Source organism: Aethalodelphis obliquidens, unplaced genomic scaffold (genome assembly GCF_003676395.1).
Source record: "Aethalodelphis obliquidens isolate GAN/ISIS:26980383/991018 unplaced genomic scaffold, ASM367639v1 scaffold21, whole genome shotgun sequence".
In the NCBI taxonomy this organism is placed as follows: domain Eukaryota; kingdom Metazoa; phylum Chordata; class Mammalia; order Artiodactyla; family Delphinidae; genus Aethalodelphis; species Aethalodelphis obliquidens.
In genome coordinates, this window is record NW_020837965.1 from 20,325,347 (window position 1) to 20,346,347 (window position 21,001).

General features: G+C 44.1%; 1 protein-coding gene across 4 annotated transcripts in view; it reads left to right on the top strand.

Annotated features, from left to right (window-relative positions):
* AK7 (adenylate kinase 7) overlaps window positions 1-9,917 on the top strand; it is a 54,294-nt gene extending 44,377 nt beyond the window's left edge. For 3 of the 4 annotated variants that reach the window (XM_027120846.1, XM_027120848.1, XM_027120847.1), the window contains 4 exons: window positions 3,508-3,705; window positions 6,121-6,341; window positions 9,229-9,387; window positions 9,686-9,830. In XM_027120846.1, coding sequence (XP_026976647.1) covers window positions 3,508-3,705; window positions 6,121-6,341; window positions 9,229-9,387; window positions 9,686-9,724 — 617 coding nt within the window. In that variant the 3' untranslated portion in view covers window positions 9,725-9,830. Of the gene's footprint in view, window positions 1-3,507; window positions 3,706-6,120; window positions 6,342-9,228; window positions 9,388-9,685 lie in introns of all 4 variants that reach the window. The other variant, XM_027120845.1, reaches the window with a different exon arrangement.
* The last annotated feature ends 11,084 nt before the right edge of the window (window positions 9,918-21,001 follow it).

Here is a 21,001-nt window from a genome sequence, read left to right on the forward strand (position 1 = left end):
AAAAAAAAAAAAAAAAAAAGAATCCAGAATTGAGGCTGGGCAGGAAAAAGCTGCTTGGTTCCCTAACTCCACAGCAAGTTTATCCTATTACATATTTACACAGAGCTTTCACAACATACCCTTGAAAGAGAAATATAAACAACTTATTCCACAAAAAAGGATTTGCTGAGCAGGCATTTCTTGTGACTTTGCCATGAACTTTAAAGGTTTTTTTCTTTTTTTATCAGTTTGCATGAGGTTTAATCAAGTTTTGGTCATATGGTGAATACAAGAACAGCTATTTTCAGGAACTTAGCCCAAGGCTGTGACTCGGAAGGGCCTGCTTGCTCACCGTGTCAAAGTCCCCAGGAGAGTCGGTTCACAGCTGTAATCCTCTCCTGCCCCTGGTCCAGGCACAGCTTGTGATGAAGCTTCTGGAAGCAGAGACCATCAGAGAGCAGTCATCCTCAGGGATGGATATTTACCATTTGCCTGAGGCAGGAACATGAAATGCCGGAGGAATGGGCTGTCTTAGATTTCCTATTAATTTATGTGTTTGCCTCAGAAAAAGTTAAAAAGTAAAGTTGATTAGTCTAAATAACCAGGTCTGTCCAGTTTATGAGAGCTGATCACTTCTGGGTGACAGTCATTCATTGCAAACCCCGTGGTAAATCCTCCCGTTTCCCCTGAGGCAGCTGGATAAAATTCACCCCAACCCAACATCTGTCATGCACCAGGCACCACACAAGATGGGAGCTTATTGAGCCTTTCCACGAGCCTGTGAGGTAGGAATTACTCCCATGTTTACTTGATCCAGGGCCCGAAGCCCAGAGACTAATGCAAGTCCGCTTCGCTGGTAAACGGCAGGGCTTGGATTCAAACTCAGGTCTTCTCATGCCACTGCCTCCAAAAACCAGAATGAATGAAACCCCTCCCTAAGATAAGAAAATGGAAACACAGGAGGTAAAATGGTGCATTATTCTTAGTCCTGATCCCCTGGGCTGCCCTCTCTGTCGGATGCAGTCCAAACATGTCTAAGATGTAATCTCTTTGGAATGTTTAGTCTGTTCTTCTCAATTAGCCTCTTTCTAGAAATTGTCATTATTTTCTATCTTCCTGAAAGAAATCAGATCATTGTCTCATTTGTGCTGCGGGATTTTAGTTTGTGGCAGTGACTGAGACACGTGAGGCTAATGCCATTGAAAGAAGAAGTTATTACTCACATTTCCCCAGAGAAGGAAGTGTGGCAACCATGCAGGGCCACGTGGGGCAGCACCAGGCTTGGTCAGGAGGCAGGGGAAAGTCGAGGACACAGCCTTTCTTGGGGTTTCCATGGGGAAGGCAAAGCAGGGCAGAGTAAACAGCTTTTTTAGAGGATTGACTAGTGTGAGTAGTTGCAGTGGGCTTTGGTCTCTAGTTGCCTGGTCCTGGCCCTGGGATGAGTGAAGGCAGGAGGAATATTGGCTTGTTATCTGAGTTATATAAAGGGCGTGGTTGGCTCGCATATGTGAGGCGTGCTCTCATTTCAAGTGAATTGTTTACTATCTTCAGAGGTAGCCCTGGGAGGGGCATTCTCTCCCTAGGTCTGTAAGCAAAAACATCATAAGATACAGAAAATAAAAAGCATGCTTAATATCAGCATCAGTGCTTGATCTGAATAATGAAACATTTGATTGTACAGTAATTCAGTCCTAGGTGATATTATCTCTCATTGATAAATCATTGCATTTTATCACTGTTAGCGTATATCCATTTTGATCCTTTTCAGATCTGTTAGTTGAAGGAGACAAGTTTAAAGCTATACCTATGTGATGAATATGGAAAAATGTGTTAAGACATAGATTTTTCACATGGCTCCAGATAGACCTCTTTGTCGTATACAACCTCACCAAGCAGAAATCTATTCCTTGTTATCTACAGTCAGCCAGTTCAAGGACAGTAGATGTCCTGAATCATTACCTTGAGACACTGCAAAATCTTGAAGTTCTTTCTGAATCACAAAAGAGAAAGGACTTTAAAAAATATATCATCTAGTGGGAAATATATTTCATCATATTAAAACTCTGAAAATTAGAAGCCAAGTATATCACTTATTATTTGCAATATTGTATTAACTAGAATCTTCCATCCCCCCCAATCACTGGAAAAAAAGATACAGTACTACATCATGAAATGCTTAGATTATGAACAGAATTATTAAGTTTTGATCTACATGTCTTAGATCATAGAGCTTAAATAGATTCAATTTCTGGTGAATTTATTGACATAATTTCAATTTAAGTACTGTACCAGCATGTGGGGCTCCAGATGTCTCCTTTCTTTTGAAAAATATAGCTACTCGTGCAAATCAAATGGTGAAGGATGAGCATTGAAATTAAAGTAAAATAGGTCAGAAGAGTGGTAATATCAGACAATGATTATGAGTTTATAGGATCTTATTCCGTAAGCTCTGTCCTCAGCCTTTGTTTTCACTATTTGCTTTCACACGAAGCAGATGAAGTTCACACGTGTTCCACGCACCCTGGTCAGCACCACACTATGGACTCTACCCGATACACTTATTTTTCTCACCCACTCAAGAAAGCGTATTAGAATGCAGTTAAGTGAGAATGGCATTTTTATGTGGCAAACCAATCCAATTTTAGAATAAAAATTAAATCAGTCCCAAGCTTTGCCAGGCTCTTATAGGCAGCAAGTTATTTTCGATACACCTGGTTACTGATCTGGGCGCCAGGGTACTCTGGTCCTGTTGAGAACAGCTGAGAACAGTAACTCGCCTAGAAAGCTTGTTACACAGATCTACACTTTAATTATTCACTCATTCATTCATTCACTCCACAAATATCCACTGAATTTGTGCTAGGCACTGGAGAAACAGCTGCTCTTGCAGTTTAAAAGAAAATTGCAGGTGGGTGAAATGATCACTGTCATTAATATGATCCGTGTATCAAATATTCGATAAGCGTTGGCCATGTTTTACTGACCATAGATGTTTCATAGCCCATGGCATGAAGTGAGGGAAGAGCTCAACTCATGGAAAATTAAAATCCCAGGGGAGTCTCTATTTTTATTAAGTTGGCGAATCAGCCATGAAGGTATTTCCCTTATAGCCTTGAGTCTCTTTGGGAGCCTGTGATATTGTACTGGAAAAGTGACAAGATGATGACAGGTATCATAGGGTTATTAGAGATTTGCATTTACAATTTCTGCTGTTTTTATTTAAAATAAAAAGAAGAAGGAAGGAAGGAAAGCAGAAGGGAAGGGAGGAAGGAAGGGAAAGAAAAATAATAGATCTCACAAAATGCCCACTGATTGGGCTTCACAGTGTGGTCTCTGGAAGCATGGGTGATTGGCATGCATCTGTCCTCCATGAGAGGCAGCAAGGCGGCCAACTTGTCAGGCCCTTTGCCGTGACAGGAGATCCCACCTGGTAACCAGACATTCGGTCGAGCAGTGGCCCGTCCACCAGCACATGCTTGCAAGCTCCGCAGTCACGGTGTTAACTCACGAGCTTCTCCTTCTCTCCAGAATTCGTTTGTTCGCTGGATGCCTCAGATGAGTTCCTCAAGGAGCGGGTGATGAATCTCCCCGAGAGCATCGTGGCGGGGACCCATTACAGCCAGGGCCAGTTCCTCCGGGCTCTGAGCAGCTACCGGGACAGGAACACTGAAGATGAGACTGTCCTCAACTACTTTGACGAACTTGAAATCTATCCGATACATATTGGTACGAAATAAACTCAAGGATAACCTGCAAGTGGAGCAGGGCTGCCCGGTGTCAGGACCCCCCGGCCAACTGCGTGCACGCTTTCATAGGGCTGGGGGAGGGCGGGTCAGTGTAACCGTGTGCCCGGGGCCTGGGAAGTCACAGGATAAGACAGAGGAGTTGTCTACTTGAGGATTTGGTGGTGTGGCGGGTGTTATTGTCATATGAAAACATGCGGATATATTATGAAGTTGAATACCAAATTGGCATTTTTTATTTATTTTTAATTTTTTACCAAATTGGCTTTTTTTTTTTTTCTTGCGGTACGTGGGCCTCTCACTGCTGTGGCCTCTCCCGTTGCGGAGCACAGTCTCCGGACGCGCAGGCCCAGCGGCCATGGCTCACGGGCCCAGCCGCTCTGCGGCATGTGGGATCTTCCCGGACTGGGGCACGAACCCGTGTCCCCTGCATCGGCAGGCGGACTCTCAACCACTGCGCCACCAGGGAAGCCCCCAAATTGGCATTTTTTTAAAGGGCACTTCAAAGATATGTGGTTTGCTGCCAGCTGCTTTGGGCCATTTCCCCAGTGTCCTTGGGGGCAGCGTCCTGTCCCCCTAGCATTGCAGGACACTGGTGCTCTTCAGAGAGCCGCTCCTGGCCTTTAAGACCAGCCAGCTGGCCCCTTAGCTACTCAGAAATCAAATAGCTCTTCATCACATTCCTCCTGTTTCCTGTAAACACTTAACTCAGGGCTGAGCACCCAGCAAGCATCCAGTGAATATGATCTCTCATCAGCCTCACCTCCGCCATCATCGTCCCTGCCTCCAAATCCAATCTGCTGTAGCTGTTTCTCCTCCCCTTAGCTTGATGGGCCCCTGAACTTCCTTTCTGATTTTCTGGGTCTTGACACCTCTTCTTTGGGTTTGGTGAGAAACTGCTAGCCTGGTGGAAGCTTAGCAGCCAGGCTGACCTTTGGGATCTCCCGAGGCCTCTCTTCATCCCCCAGAACCAGCTGAGACAGCATCTGGATCCTGGAGTCCTGGGAGGCTTAGAGCTCCTCCACTCCTCCCCTGCCCTCCCCCCTCCTTTTCCTTCTCCTTCTTTTGGTCTTAATATTGACATTAGTCACATATTCTGGAGTTTGGACTTTTTTCTATTCGAGTAGGCTAACTGAAACAGTTAATTTTTTATGAATTGGAAATGTATCCTAGGGATTTGCCTGGTGATCCAGTGGTTAAGACTCCGTGTTTCCACTGCAGGGGGCATGGGTTCAATCCCTGGTCTGGTCCGGGAACTAAGATCCCGCATGCCGGGTGGTGCGGCCAAAAAATTAAAATAAAATAAAATAATAATCCCAGAATCAGGACTTCCCTGGTGGTGCAGTGCTTAAGAATCCGTCTGCCAATGCAGGGAACATGGGTTCGATCCCTGGTCCGGGAAGATCACACATGCCGCGGAGCAGCTAAGCCCGTGCGCTACAACTACTGAGCCTGTGCTCTAGAGCCCATGAGCCACAACTACTGAAGCCCTCGCACTTAGAGCCCGTGCTCGGCAACAAGAGAAGCTAACGCAATGAGAAGCCCGCGCACCGCAACGAAGAGTAGCCCCAGCTCGCTGCAACTAGAGAAAGCCCATGTGCAGCAATGAAGACCCAACGTGGCCAAAATAAATTAAAAAAAAAAAAAAAGTGTCCCAGAATCATTGATTCTCAGAAACAGAAAACAAAAGAAACCTGGAGGTCACCCAGCCCGGCCTCCAAGTACAGGACTTCCTTCTGTGGAAACCCCCAAGTGAAGTGCCCCAGTCTCTGCTTGAATGCTTCCCGGGGTGGAGAACTCATTCCTTTTGAGGAGGTCCACACGCCCATCCATCCACTCAAATCAGCGGCGACCGTCACAGCTCAGACCTGAGCCCCAATCTTGCTCCCTGTGACCCCCAGAGACCAGTCTGATATTTGCCAGTGAGACCAGAAATTCTAAACTGTGCTGGTAACTAAAAAAAAGAAACACTCTTATGGTAATTTACGCAATCTACCATCACAAGATTATAGTAATAGAATTTTCCAAAAAATGGACTCAGAATTATATAGGACCAGATTATATATTTGTTTAGAATTTATTTTTGGCTGCATTGGGTCTTCCTTGCTGCACGCGGGCTTTCTCTAGTTGCAGTGCGCGGGCTTCTCATTGGTGGCTTCTCTTGTTGCAGAGCACAGGCTCTAGGCACGTGGGCTTCAGTGGTTGCAGCACGTGGGCTCCGTAGTTGTGGCGCACGGGCTTAGTTGCTCCGCGGCATGTGGGATCTTCCCGGATCAGGGCTCGAACCCGTGTCCCCAGCACTGGTAGGCGGATTCTTAACCTCTGCGCCCCCAGGGAAGCCCCAGGACCAGATTATAAATGTCTGTATTGCTCTCTTCCTCTCTTCTGGTTTTTAAAGATGTAGGAAAACTCGAAGACGCTCAGAACAGACTTGCTATCAAACAGCTCATCAAAGAGATTGGGGAGCCTCGCAATTATGGTTTAACGGATGAAGAAAAGGCAGAAGAGGAGCGGAGGGCTGCTGAGGAACGGCTGGCCAAGGAGGCCATGGAGGAGGCAGAGCGACAGCACAAGGAGGCTGCGGAGATGGCAGAGAAGATCGCTCGCTGGGAGGAGTGGGTGAGTGTGTGCACACGCGTCGGGGCGGGGGAGTGGGTGGGGGATGGGGGCTGGGGGCTGGCAAGACCATTCCGGCCTCTCGCGCTTCCCATCCGGCTAATAGAGAAATGTCACGGAAATACCCCAAACAAATTTTTGTTGTTTTTGTTTGTTTTGTCACATGTACCATTTTTTTTTCTTTTTTTAAAATTTCTTTCATATGTACCATTTTTTAAAAGATGCCCCGGTCTTTTGCTTAGGGTAAATAACAAGGATAATAACAGCTAGCCATTGACATAGCATTAACAATACACATCGTTGTAAGTGTGCCATTTGCTGCCTGTCAACCTGGTGATTTCATCTGGTTTTCCTCCATTTACCCATCCAACTTGGGTGGTCAGCCTCATTCTACCCTTCTTCTCCAAATCACTGAGTCTTATCTATTCTGCCTCCTAAAACAGCACTCACATCCACCTGCAGGGCTCCCTTCTCCTGACCAGGGTGCCAGAATGATGTGATGCCTTCTGGCCGGTCTCCCCAGCTCCACCCTCCATCTCCAGTCTGTTTCCCTGCTGCTGCCCGGTGATCCTTCTAAAATACAGATCTAGGCTTCCCTGGTGGTGCAGTGGTCAAGAATCCGCCTGCCAACGCAGGGGACACGGGTTTGAGCCCTGGTCCGGGAAGATCCCACATGCCACGGAGCAACTAAGCCCGTGCACCACAACTACTGAGCCTGCACGCCTAGAGCCAATGCTCCGCAACGAGAGAAGCCACTGCAGTGAGAAAATGGCACACTGCAACAAAGAGTAGCCCCCGCTCGCCGCAGCTAGAGAAAGCCCGGCGCAGCAACAAAGACCCAACGCAGCCAAAAATAAATAAATAATTAAATAAATTTATTTTAAAAAAACAAAAAGTAAAATACAGATCTGGACTTCCCTGGCAGTCCAGTGGTTAAGACTCCATGCTCCCAATGCAGGGGGCACAGGTTCCATCCCTCGTCGGGGGAGATCCCACATGCCTCTTGGCAGGGCCAAAAAAAAAGAAAAATACAGATTCAGCACGTCCATTCTCTGTTTAAACGCTTCACAGGCTGTTCATCGCTGTTCGATGAAAGTCCAAACTCCTTACCGTGGCCCCCAAGGTCCTCTGTGACCTGGCTGCCTCTGACATCTCCATGCATTTAAATAAAGTTCCATCTGTGTGATTAACTTCTTCCCTTGCTTCAAGTCTTTGCTAAAAGTCATCTTTCTAATGAGGCCTTTCCTGGACACCATATTTAAAATTTCAGCACCCGCCCCACTGCATAACACGTCCTATCCCTTTCTATACTTTTACATTTCCCTCTTGGGACTTCCCTGGAGGCCCCATGGTGAAGGTTCCTCGTTTCCCGATGCAGGGGACACAGGTTCAGTTCCCTAGTGGGGGAACTAAGATCCTGCATGCCAAAAAAACACAAAAACAAGAAAAATAGATTTCCCTCTTTGCATTTATTCTACCTAAGGCAGTAAATGTATCTTATATCTTTATCTTGTTTCTTGTCTTTTGGCGGCATATTTAACTAATGTTCATGGCCAGGAGTGGGCCGGACTGATGGGCTTAAGTCCCACCCAATCCACTAGGCTGAGAAGGGAGATTTCTCAAAGGAAATCTGGAATTATTAGTCCTGAGAGAGGGGGGCTGTATGCTGAGCATAACACAAGTCCACCAGATCAATACCTTCGAGAGTTTCTACTAGCACTTTTTTTTTTTTTTGGCTGCGTTGGGTCTTCGTTGCTGCGCGCAGGCTTTCTCTAGTTGCGGCGAGCGGGGGCTACTCCTCATTGAGGTGCGCAGGCTTCTCATTGCTGTGGCTCCTCTCTTGTTGCAGAGCACAGGCTCTAGAGTGCGCGGGCTTCAGTAGTTGTGGCGTGCAGGCTTAGTTTCTCTGCGGCATGTGGGATCTTCCCCAACCAGGGCTCGAACCCATGTCCCCTGCATTGGCAGGTGGATTCTTAACCACTGGGCCACCAGGGAAGTCCCTATTAGCACTTCTATAATTCTGTGATCCTTCCTTCCTTCCTTCCTTCCTTCCTTCCTCTTTCTTTCCTTCTTTCTTCCTTCCTCCCTTTCTTTCTCTCTTTCTTTCTTTCTCTCTTTCTCTCTTTCTCTCACTTTGCTTCATCTGGACAGCTAGAAATTAGTTTGGTTTAAGAAGTGAGGTAGGATCATCATCATCATTATCATCATCACCATCATCATCATCATATCATCAGCATCATCTTTTTGCCTGTCCTAGAGGGATTTGGATTGCCTAAGTAATTAAGAAAGTGAACATGCTAGAGAATGGACTTGAGGATATGGGGACGGGGAAGGGTAAGCTGTGACAAAGTGAGAGAGTGGCATGGACATATATACACTACCAAGCGTAAAATAGATAGCTGGTGGGAAGCAGCTGCATAGCACGGGGAGATCAGCTTGGTGCTTTGTGACCACCTAGAGGGGTGGGATAGGGAGGGTGGGAGGGAGGGAGACACAAGAGGGAAGAGATATGGGGACATATGTATATGTATAACTGATTCACTTTTTTATAAAGTAGAAACTAACACACCATTGTAAAGCAATTATACTCCAATAAAGATGTTGAAAAAGAAAAGAAAGTGAACAAAAGGGGTGATTAATAAAGATAAATCATGCTGGAAAAAAGAAAAAAAGAAGTGAAGTAGGGGTCCAGTTTATTATTTCCTATATGACTAGGCAGTTGTTAAAACACCACTTACATATTTTCCCTGTCAATTGGAAATACCATCTTTATCATAACATGATGAACATTTATAGCAGTATCTACTTCTAGTGCACTCTGGGGTGAGTCGTATGTAACCGTTCTTCTTTTTCCATCTATTGATTGCACCCCTGAATGTTCTATTTGTAGAGTAAACGACTAGAGGAAGTTAAAAGAGAAGAAAAAGAATTACTGGAGGCCCAGTCTATTCCCTTGAGAAACTATTTAATGACCCACGTCATGCCAACGCTTATGCAAGGTCTGAATGAGTGTTGTAAGATCAGACCCGATGATCCTGTTGATTTTCTGGTAAGAGATTGAAGGCTTTTTTTTAATATCAATTTGAAAATAAAATATACCCAAATCTAAATGAAAAGCCAGTTGAGACAGAGAAATTGTGTGTCTGGTTATTTGGGAAATAGCCTCTAACACCTTCATCCCATTTTATAATAAGATTTTTGTTACTCATTTCAAAGAAAAAATTTCTGCACTTTCATTTTTAAATTGTAAACATTAATAGTACAAATTAATGTACTATTAATTCTAAATTCTAAATTAATAGTACATTCTAAATTGTTGACTTTTTTTTCTTTTTTCTCAATTACAGGCAGAGTATCTTTTCAAGAACAATCCTGAAATGCAGTGAAATTTTAAAGATCTCATATCATATACTTTTACAGAGCTGGAGATGACTTTAACATTGTAATTTGAAAATTTTCTTTAAAAAATGATTTTCTGGTTTTGGGGAAATTCTTTTTTTCTCCCTGCAAACAAATATTTTATTAAGTAAATTCATTATAAAAAGCTCTATGGCAACGAGTCACTACTTCATTAAAACCATATTTTGAGAGGTAAATTGTTAAAGTATCTGTGCATAGCTCATGGGATAAATATTGATTTAATATTTCATTCTTTGTCTGAGTATTCTGTATACTAATGTTTATAGTAATTTAATTTATAGCACGAAGAAAATCAGACTATGTATTATTTTAACATGTAAGCTAATGAATTTATGTGATTTGTTATGTCCCCAATACTAGTGGTGTTAGAAACGGAAATAAATTAGAACAGTTTATGCTTTTTGAGTCACAGTAAGTCAGACATGTTTGTTTTCTGCAAGGTTGCTTTTTGAGTTCAAGGTCAGCACCCAACCTATGAGTCAGAGAGAATTCTAAACTGCTTGGTAGAAAGATTCATGTAACAAGATGAATAATTTTTAGTATCTGTGATAATTAGAAAGTTGCTAAATATTTTTAACCAACTAACTTTACCACTATGGCCTTTTCAGCTCTAAAAATCCTATAATTCCCAGAATTACACTGGATGAGAAATCAGTTTAGGTTTATCTTAATGGCATATATATTTCATTTCTTTAAATAATGAAATCTGAATATAACTGCACTCTTTTTTTGTGTGGCAAAACACACACAACATAAATTTACCATTGCAACCATGTGAAGGTGTACAGTTCGGTGGCACTAAGTACATTCATGATACTGTCCACTCATCACCACCATCTAGCTCCAGAACTTTTCCATCACCCCAGTTGGAAGCCCTGTACCCATTAATCAGTCACTCCCCATTATCCGCTCCCCTCAAGCTCCTAGCAAACACTAATCTGCTTCCTGTCTCTATGGATTTGTCTAATTTGGATATTTTATATAAATGGAATCATGCAATATGTGGCCTTCTGTGCCTGGCTTCTTTCACTTAGCATGTTTTCAAAGTTCATTCATGTTGTAGCATCTATCAATACTTCATTCCTTTTTATGGCTGAAAAATATTCCACTGTACAGATAGACCATATTTTGTTTAATCATTCATGTGTTGATGGACAGTTAAGTTGTTTCCACCTTTTGGCTGTTGTGAATAGAGCGGCTATGAACATTTGAGTACAGCTTCCTGTTTGAACCCCTGTTGTCAATTTTCGGTAGAAACCTAGGAGTGGAAATATCGTCATACGGTAATTCTGTATGGGGAACCACCAGACGAGTGGGTGTGTAGCAGTACCACGTTGTAACTAAGCATCTTTGCATGTGCTGGCTGACCAGTTGTGTATCTTCTTTGGAGAAATCTATACTCGAGTCCTTTGCTCACTTTTTATTTGGGTTGCCTTTTTGTTACTGAATTGTAAGAGTTCTTTATATATTCTGGATAGAAGACCCTTATCAGATATGTGATTGGCAAATATTTCCTCCCATTCTGTGGCTTGTCTTTTCACTCTCTTGATAATGCCCTTTAATGCACAAAAACTTTAAATTTTGATGAAGTCAATTTACCTATTTTTCCTTTACTTCACTGCACTATTTTTGATCCTTATTTTAATTGAAAACACTAAGTAACTAAAGAGAATACCTTTTGGACAGTTTGAAATCACTGGTCTTTATAATAGTTACATTTTCAGGCCTTCAGTGTGGTTACATCTGGTGACCTTGCTTCTCAGTTCACTGAGAAAACCCAAGCAACCGAAAGAGAACTTCTACATCCTCCCACTGCAAACCTACCCCTGCCTTCCCTTCTGCTGCAGAGAACGGTCTGTGCTCCCACCTAAGATCAACCTGTGCCCTGAATCCCACCGCTTCTCACATAATCCAATTCTTCTCCTGTAATCATCCCTTCTCTCTCACAGCTTGAGTTTTCCCTCTCCTCTGGATCATCACCCTTAGCTTCAAACTTATTCTCCTACTAACTCCCATACGTCAAAACAAGACAAGACAAAAACCCAATTCAAATGAAAAATCCCTCCTAGACCTCCACATCTTCCTCCAACCGGGGGCCCAAAATTCCTGTCCTCCTTACAGCCAGGTTACCAGTGACGTCCACATTTCCAAACCTAATTGTTAGTTCTCAGTCCTCATCTTCCTTGCCCTCTCCGATCATCTGACACATTTGATCATTTCCTCCTGAAACCCTCTCTTCCCCTCACCTGAACGTCTAACAGCCCCTCGAACTTTAGCATAGCCAGTCTAGCTGCAGATCCCTGTCTTCCTTCCCCTCACCTGCTGCTCCCACAATTTCCAATCTCAGGTATTGGCAACTCCATCCTTCCAGCCGCTCAGGCCCTAAACTGTGGAGGCATCCCTGGTTCTTTTCTTATTCTCTTACCCCATATTCCATGCATCAGTGCGTCACATTGGCCCAACTTTCAAAACATATCCGAAGTCTGTCTTCTTCTTACCCCTCCAACATTACTGTCCTGGCCTGCTCCTTTCTGTGACTTCTTTCAACATCCCAACAGGGGAATCTTGTTAAAACACAAGTCAGATCTGCTTAAAGCCCCCCAGTGCCTTCCGATCTCACACGGATGGGGAGGCAAAGTCCTGACCTGGGCCTTCGAGGCCTGATACAGTCTGACCCCTCGTGACCTCATTGCCCCCTCACTAAAATCCTCATTGCCAAGTGCACTCCGTGTTGGGGCCTCGGCCTGGAAAACTTGGCTCCCACATATCCACATAGCTCACCCTCACTTCATCCGCGGCTCAGCTCAAATATCACCTCCTCAGAGAGGTCCCCCAGATTGTCCTCCCAATGACATCCCACGCTGTTCCTTTTCTCTGCTGACGCTTGACATCATTTTATATGCCCATGTACTTATTGTCTATATCCCTCACTAAAATGTAGCCTCCACGGAGGCAGGGATTTTGTTTTGTTTTTCTGTCTCTCTACAGACTAAAAAATTGCATAGCACATGGTAGAAGTACAATAAATATCAGTGCATGAAGCTGTTTAGCTGAAATTTTGCTACACAGCTATGTTTTTTATAACTAAATCAAATCTCTAGTTATTCAACAAAGTCCGTAGTCTATTTACATTTCTATATGGCTGTGACAGAACACTTAAGTAACTCTGAGGGTCACCAAGATGCTTCACTAAGTGGCATCAATTTTGGTGAATTCACTATGGAGTCTGGCCCTCAGCCATGCAAGTTTAGAAGAGTGATCTCAGTAGCGTTTAAGGATAGATAGGACCCTGAGACGCTGACATGTCTTAACAAATCTCCTAAGAGACCAGCAGAGAAGACAGAGTACCAATTTATTTACAATGAGAAACATAGTTGAGGGAGCTGAGACTGGCACCCGCTCCAGCCGTACATTCTCTTCTTGGAAGCAGGTTATAGCAGAAGCCAAATGATCAGAAGTGCTTGGTGAATGCAAAACCAAGACAAGGCACGAGCGCAGGCTGGCTTGACAGATCCATGCCTGCCGTGCCGGCCAAGCTGCTCTAGTCCTTGCCGACAAGATGCGCTTTCCCAGACGTCGTTTGGATGGGCAGCGATGATGTTTACCCCTGTGACTCCCCTTGACATGTTCTTGTTTCAGATATATTAATATATTCACTCTCCCAGGTCTTTGTAGGTTAGGAGGCATTTACTTTCTTTAAGGTGACTTTTCGTATTTCTGGTTTGATCCATTGTGTCATTTTATAATTAGGCTCTCTGAAGTCAATTCCTGCCTCCCCCCCCAGATCTGAGTAGGCCAGCTTGTCACTGCTAAGCCTCCTCTGTATATACCTGTAATTTTTTTAAATTGAAGTATAGTTTATTTACAATGTTGTGTTAGTTTCGGGTGTACAGTAAAGTGATTCAGTTATACATACATATATATCTATTTTTTTTTCAGATTCTTCTCCCTACAGGTTATTACAGAATACTGAGTATAATTCCCTGTGCTGTACAGTATGTCCTATATACCTGTAATTTTGATAGACATCATTATATATACCTACATTTTAGATAAGCATATTCCTATATTACTTATAAAGAGCTGGTATCATTTACAATAACATAGCTAGGGACAAGCTAAGAAAGATGTATAAGTCCTCTACATTGAAAATTTAAAAACACTGCTGATAGTAATTAAAAGTGAAATAAATGGAGTGATACACTGTTTTTTAAAAAATATTTATTTATTTACGTTGCTGCGTCAGGTCTTAATTGCAGCACGTGGGATCTTCGTTGTGGCATGCAGGGTCTTTTGTTGCAGTACGTGGGCTTCTCTCTAGTTGTGGTGCACGGGCTCCAGAATGCAAGGGCTTCGTAGTTGTGGTGCTGGGCCTTAGTTGCCCCACAGCATGTGGGATCTTAGTTCCCTGACCAGGGATCGAACCTGTGTCCCCTGCATTGGAAGGCGGATTCTTAACCACTGGACCACCAGGGAAGTCCCGAGATATACTGTTAATGGCTTGTAAAGCTCAATATATATATATATATATTTTTTTTTTGCGGTACGCGGGCCTCTCACTGTTGTGGCCTCTCCCGTTGCGGAGCACAGGCTTCGGACGCGCAGGCTCAGCAGCCGTGGCTCACAAGGGCCCAGCTGCTCCGCAGCATGTGGGATCCTCCCGGACCGGGGCACAAACCCGTGTCCCCTGCATCGGCAGGCGGACTCCCAACCACTGCGCCACCAGGGAAGCCCCGAAAGCTCAAAATTTTTAATACTTCAATTTTTCTCCAAAATGATCTGTAGAGTCAATGCAGTCCCAATCAAAATCCCAGTGTGTTCCTTCCTTCCTTCCTTCCTCCCTCCCTCCCTCCCTCCCTCCCTCTCTCTTTTTGGTAGAAATTGATCATCTGTTTCTGAAATATATATGGTAATGCAAAGGACCTAGAATATAGAATAGTCTAGACAGTTTTGAGGAACAGCAAACGTGGAAGACTTCACTCTAAATATTAAGATTTATTATAAAGCTACAGCAAGTAAGACAGACACATAGATCAATCGAACAGAATAAGGAGTCCAGAAACAGATCCACGTATTTACAATCACTTGATTTACAACAAAGGCGCTATTGCAATTCAATGGGGAAAGTATGGTCTTGTCAATAAATTCTGCAGGTCATTAGGAGATCTATATATTAAAAACAAATAAACAAACAACACCCCCCAAATAAAAACACCTTGACCTCTACCTCACAGTATATACAAAATTACTTTGAGATGAATCTTAGACCAAAATGTGAAAGCCAAAATAATAAAGCTTCTAGAATAGAATAAAACATAAGAGGAATTCTTCGTAACCCTGGAGTGGGCAAAGATTTCTCAAGACAACATTAAGAGTGAAAAGACAAGCCTCAGAATGGGGAAGATATTTGCAATACATACAAATGACAGAGGTCTTGTACTCAGAATATGTTAAAAACTCCTACAAGTCAATAAGACTGAAAACTCAATTTAAAGGTAGGCAGAAGACTTGAGTCTCCACTCCATGAAAGGGAATATCCAAATGATCGATCAGCATATTGAAAAAGGCTGAAAGTCATTAATCATCAGAGAAATACAAATGAAAACTACAATAAGATTCCGTTATGATACTGCTCTTTGGCCAAAATTAAATGAACTGATAACACCAAGTGTTGATAAGGATGTGGAGCAACTGGAACCCACCTATAGAGTGGAATACAGATTGGTGCTCTCACTTTGAAAACCACTTGGGAGGACTTAATAAAGTCAAATATAGGTATACACATGACCCAGCAATTCCATTCCTGGGTATATACCCAAGACTGCTTATATCTTCAAAAAGACACGTACAAAAATGTTCAGAGCAACATTACTCACAAAAGTCCCAAACTAGAAACAACCAAAATGTCCATGAATAGGAGAAAGATATGCTGTGGTATCTACAATAGGAGAAAGATATATCATCGTAGTATAGAGTACCACAATGAAATGAAAAAGAGTGACTCTTACCTCTGACAACATGAAGAATCTTACAGATGAAATGTTGAGTGAGAGAAGTTAGATACAAGGGTAAATACTGTATCTGAAGTTGAAAAACAGATATAACTAGTCCATAGTGGACTAGTCAGAAGAGTGATTACCAGGTAATGGTGGTGTTGGTGGCAATAGAGGGTTATCCGCTGGGAGGAAGCCTGCTGGGAGACTGGACATTTTCTACATCTTGATTTAAGTGATAATTACATTGGAGTGTACATGGATAAAACTTCATTCCACTAAGTAGGGAGTGCTACCGAGATGGGGAACAAGCACAGATGCCTTAGTATTTGTAAACTTTACTGTATAAGTCGTACTTTAATAATCTTTTAAAAAGGAGTTGGTACTCTACCTTAAAAAATACTAAAGTATACTATGTTTCCTTAAAGTTAAAAAAATAACAAACCCAGAAACTCTTCCTCAAAATATGGATTTGTTCATAGAGTTCCTTAGATCCACTTCAGGAAAGAAAAATACCAGTTGAATACCCATAAAATTTGTTTGGAGTACTTTATATTAAAAAAAAAGGAAGTTAATCAAAACCCCATTCAAATTCTTTATTTACAGTGTATTTGGGAGTGGCACAAAGTCAGTTTAGTTGGTATGGCAGGCAAGACATCCCCCAGTGCTCTCTGCCTGCAGGCAGAGAGGGCCCCCGGGTACTGAAAGCGAGCGAGGTCTGGGCACGGAGGCCTCCTTTTGTCCACCATTTCTTATAGGCAAGACTCCAGCCTCCGTGACCTTCCCTGAGTTCTTCCAAAGGGCAGATTTGAACAGTTGCTAATCAAGGAAGGAGCAGCCGAGAAACCACCTGAGGCAAGATTAAAGGGACCAGAGAAGCTCATCAAGATTAAGAGACAAAGGACTTCCCTCGCAGCACAGTGGTAAGAATCTGCCTGCCAAGGCAAGGGACACGGGTTCGAGCCTTGGTCCGGGAAGATCCCACATGCTGCGGAGCAACTAAGCCCTTGTGCCACAACTCCTGAGCCTGCACTCTAGAGCCCGCGAGCCACAACTACTGACCCTGCGCTCTAGAGCCCGAGAGCCACAACTGCTGAGCCTGCGCTCTGGAGCCCGCGAGCCACAACTGCTGAGCCTGCGCTCTGGAGCCCGCGAGCCACAACTGCTGAGCCTGCGCTCTGGAGCCCGTGAGCCACAACTGCTGAGCCTGCGCTCTGGAGCCCGCGAGCCACAACTGCTGAGCCCGTGTGCTGCAGCTACTGAAGCCAGCGTGCCTAGAGCCTGTCCTCCGCAACAAGAGAAGCCACCGCAACGAGAAGCCTGCACACCACAACTAGAGAAAGTCCACACATAGCAACGAAGACCCAATGCAGTCAAAAAAAAAAAACCACAAAAGATTAAGAGAAGACCACCTGACACGAGATTAAGGGAGTGCAAGCCTTGCTCACGCTGGAATCTTGTCAGATAAACCCTTTATCAAACCCTCTGGGGTTGGGACACATAGTTTTTCGAGGCAGAAGCCTGGTGTGTCCCCCTTTGCCTGGCAAAGCAATAAAGCTATTCTTTTCTACTTCACCCAAAACTCTGTCTCCAGGATTTGATTTGGCACCAGTATACAGAGAGGCCAAGCTTTTGGTAATACTTCCTTTCATGCAAATGATAGAAGACACGTTCTTCAAAATATCAACATCTAAAAGAGGAATGAGAATTTAATAAAAAGACAGCTCATGAGTACAGAACTATTAGATGGAAGTGCTTATGTTATTATTTTGACTTTAGTGACTCATAAGTCTGCTTTTTGATTGGAATTTTTTTTCCTTTTTTTTTGGCCACACCAGACAGCATGCGGGATCTTAGTTCCCCCACCAGGGATCAAACCCGCCCCCGCTGCAGCGGACGCACAGAATCTTAACCACTGGACCACGAGAGAAGTCCCTGATTGAAATTTTTAAAAAGTATGCACCATTAGTAGCCAAATGAGTCATTATAGTTTATTATTCGGATAAAAATCTCTGTATCGTACAGTATCTCCAACGATCACCTCCTAAATGACACTGAAACAATCCAGGTAGTTCCCGATATGTGAAGAGATTCAAAAATATTTTCTGTGCATTTTTGTGATTTGCATGCACTGTGGTCCTAAGAGAACCAGTCTAGAAATCTTCCCACCATTTATGACATTGTTGTGTCGAAAATGCAATCTGAATACTTCAGATATCAGTAGAAAACATCTGCCCCTTCTCTTAGCTGCTGGTGGAAAGCAGGCCCCGGGGCAGGGCAAAGTCTGCAGCTATAAAGCAGCCTCAGCAGCAGCTGGAGGGAGTGGGCAGGGACTCTAAGAACATGTAGGGCAAGGCTACCACAACGTGGCTATTGTCTTAACCAAAACACTGGTAACTGGCTTTATTTCACTCTCCACTTTCCTTGGCTCAAATTATATCCTTAATTGGGTTCTAAACGTTGGGGATTTGTGACCACCTAGCTCGTTACTCATTTGTGAAACAGGAGTTGGGTCAGATTGTAGTGGCCAGGTGTATGTAAGGCCCTTCCAGAACTGAAACAGGATTCCGAAGTATGAGCAAGTTGCTTTCAGAGTTTAGAATCTCTGTTTCCAGCCCTGACTTCTCTCCTCAGCTCCTGGAGTATGTTTTCAATAGCCTCAGAGACTTTTCGGAAGGTCCCACAAGCACTTCAGAATCAACCCACATCAAACCACTCTCACAACCTCATCCCCGTGCCCCGTTATCCTCTTGTTTCCTATTTCATTTAATCCCCCCCCCACCCCGGCCAGAACCTTCGTAATCATCTTTGTCTTCTTCCTCCCCTCCCCTCTTGAAACTAGGATCAACCACATTGCCTAAATCTCTCTCAAATTGGTCCCTTCTTTTTTATTTCAAGCTTCATCATCTCTTACCTGAATATGGCAAGAGCCACCTCATCTTTCCTCCAACTTCAAAACATCTGGCAGTTCACAGCATATTTTTTTAAAAATTATCTTTTATTTTATTTATTTTTGGCTGCGTTGGGTCTTCGTTGTTGCATGCGGGCTTTCTCTAGTTGTGGAGAGCGGGGGCTACTCTTCGTTGCAGTGTGTGGGCTACCCTTTGTTGCGGTGGCTTCTCTTGTTGCGGAGCACGGGCTCTAGAGTGCGCCGGCTTCAGTAGTTGTGGCGTAAGGGTATAGTTGCTCCACGGCATGTGGGAATCTTCCTGGACCAGGGCTCAAACCGTGTCCCCTGCATTGGCACTCGGATTCTTAACCACTGCGCCACCAGGGAAGTTCCTGTCTGGGAAGTTCAAATTGATTCCCTACCCTTTTATCTTCCCACAAATATCAATGTAATCTTCCCGTTTTAAAACTTCCAATGTCTTCCCCATTCACAAAAAGATAAAATCCAAATCTCTCAGAAAGGCTTCAGGTCTCAGGTCAAAGATCAGCTCCTCTGAGAGGCCTAGTTTGACCACCCTATCTAAACTGCCCCGTAATTTTATCATCTGATTTATTTTATTCATGGTTCTTATTACAATCTATAATTCCCTTACCTCTTCAGGTGTTTATCTGCTCCCACCCCACAGAATCTAAGTGGGACAGTGTTAGTATTTGACAATCATCAGTGCCTATCTTTATGAGCAATTTTTAAGACCATAGCGTTAATATTTTATTGATTCCACTGGACCTCAGATTTTCAAAAATTTTGACAGGTCTATTGCTGGGCCCCCACCTAAAGCCACAAGAGGGTAAGGGAATAAGTAGAATTGAGAATCAAATACAAGTTTGTCTCCAGATCATTGCTGTTCCGTAGAAATGATGGGCACATACATAATTAAAATTTTTCTAGTAGCCACATTTTAAAAAGTAAAAAGAAACAGTTGAAATTTTCACATTTTCTTTAATGCACTATATCCAAAACACAATATAAAAAAATTGTCAGTGAGGTATTTCATTCTTTTGTTCATAGTAAGATCTCTGAAATGTGCGCGTGATTTGAACTTACATCTTAAATGAACGAGCCTCATTTCAAGTGCCGGCAAGCCGCATGTGACAAATGGCTACCTTATTGGACAATGCGGGTTTGGATCCTGTGCTTTTCCCACTGAGCCCCTCATTAGTCCTAGAACGCTAGTCCCACTAGACTTTCTGTGAAAAAATGGAAATCTTTTGTCAAATTTCCTGAAGAGTTACAAGTGCATATTTAAAGAATTTAGAACTTTAACTTTCCCATATGTGATGCCCCCCTTTCCCTCCATTAATCTTCTGTGTGACACTTTGGAACGCGTTCTATATTCGAAGAGGGAAAGAATATCAGAGTCAAGTCAGTCTCAGGTATTCTTTATTCAACTTTTGCTGGAGGTGTGCAGGTAACTCCCAGGTCCCACCCCACGGAGAGAAGGGGTTGCAAAACACAACCTCAGGGAAACTATGGGCGAAACGGCCTTTGCTATTATCCCAAGGCTTACTGCCACCTACGTTTCTACTGAATGACAGCTTTACAGTGAGTTCCAGTGCACCAACTGTTAGAAATAAATTTAGCTCCTGTTCTCGAATCTGCTGTCATCACAATCCTATCCAGCAAATTTATTCATTCAACAGATATTTCCTGAGCGCCTGTGTACACCTCAGTGGACAGAACAACTCCAAAGCTCCGTACCGGGGGAACCGAGTCTAGCGGGTAAGGCGGGAGTCCTAGTGACGTCTCTGCGCCCTCTGTCCCCCGCAGTGCCAAGCACCCTTATTGCATTATCACATTATATAGGCGCCACTACCCTAGGAAGCAGGCATTACTCTCACTTTGCAAAAAATAAGAGGTTGAGTAACCTGTTACAACCCAGTGTCCCCGTGCTGAGCCCAGCGCCCGGGTCACGCGTGGGCGCCTCGGTCCCCTCCAAGCGCCTCCACCGACGCGGTCCGAGGGGAAGCGCAGCCGCCGCGACCTCGGGCGGAGAGAACGGCGGGACCTCACAATGCACCGGAAGCGGCGCCTCTCCGGGGCCTTCCTCGCGCCGTCCGGGCTGCATCGCCCCCATCGGCGACAAGAGCGGCCCGGCAGGAGGGACACCCCCGAGCCCAGAGCCTCCCAATCGGATACCTCCCATACCCGCTACGTGTGCCGCGGAAGCCGGACACAACTGCTGCGGAAGCCGCCGGAGCGCCTGCCGGCGCACGAACTACCCTTCCCGTGAGGCTTCGCGGCGGGCCGGGCGGCTGCTGCGCAGGCGCACGCATAGCGTGTGTAGCGGCGTCAGCGGTTCT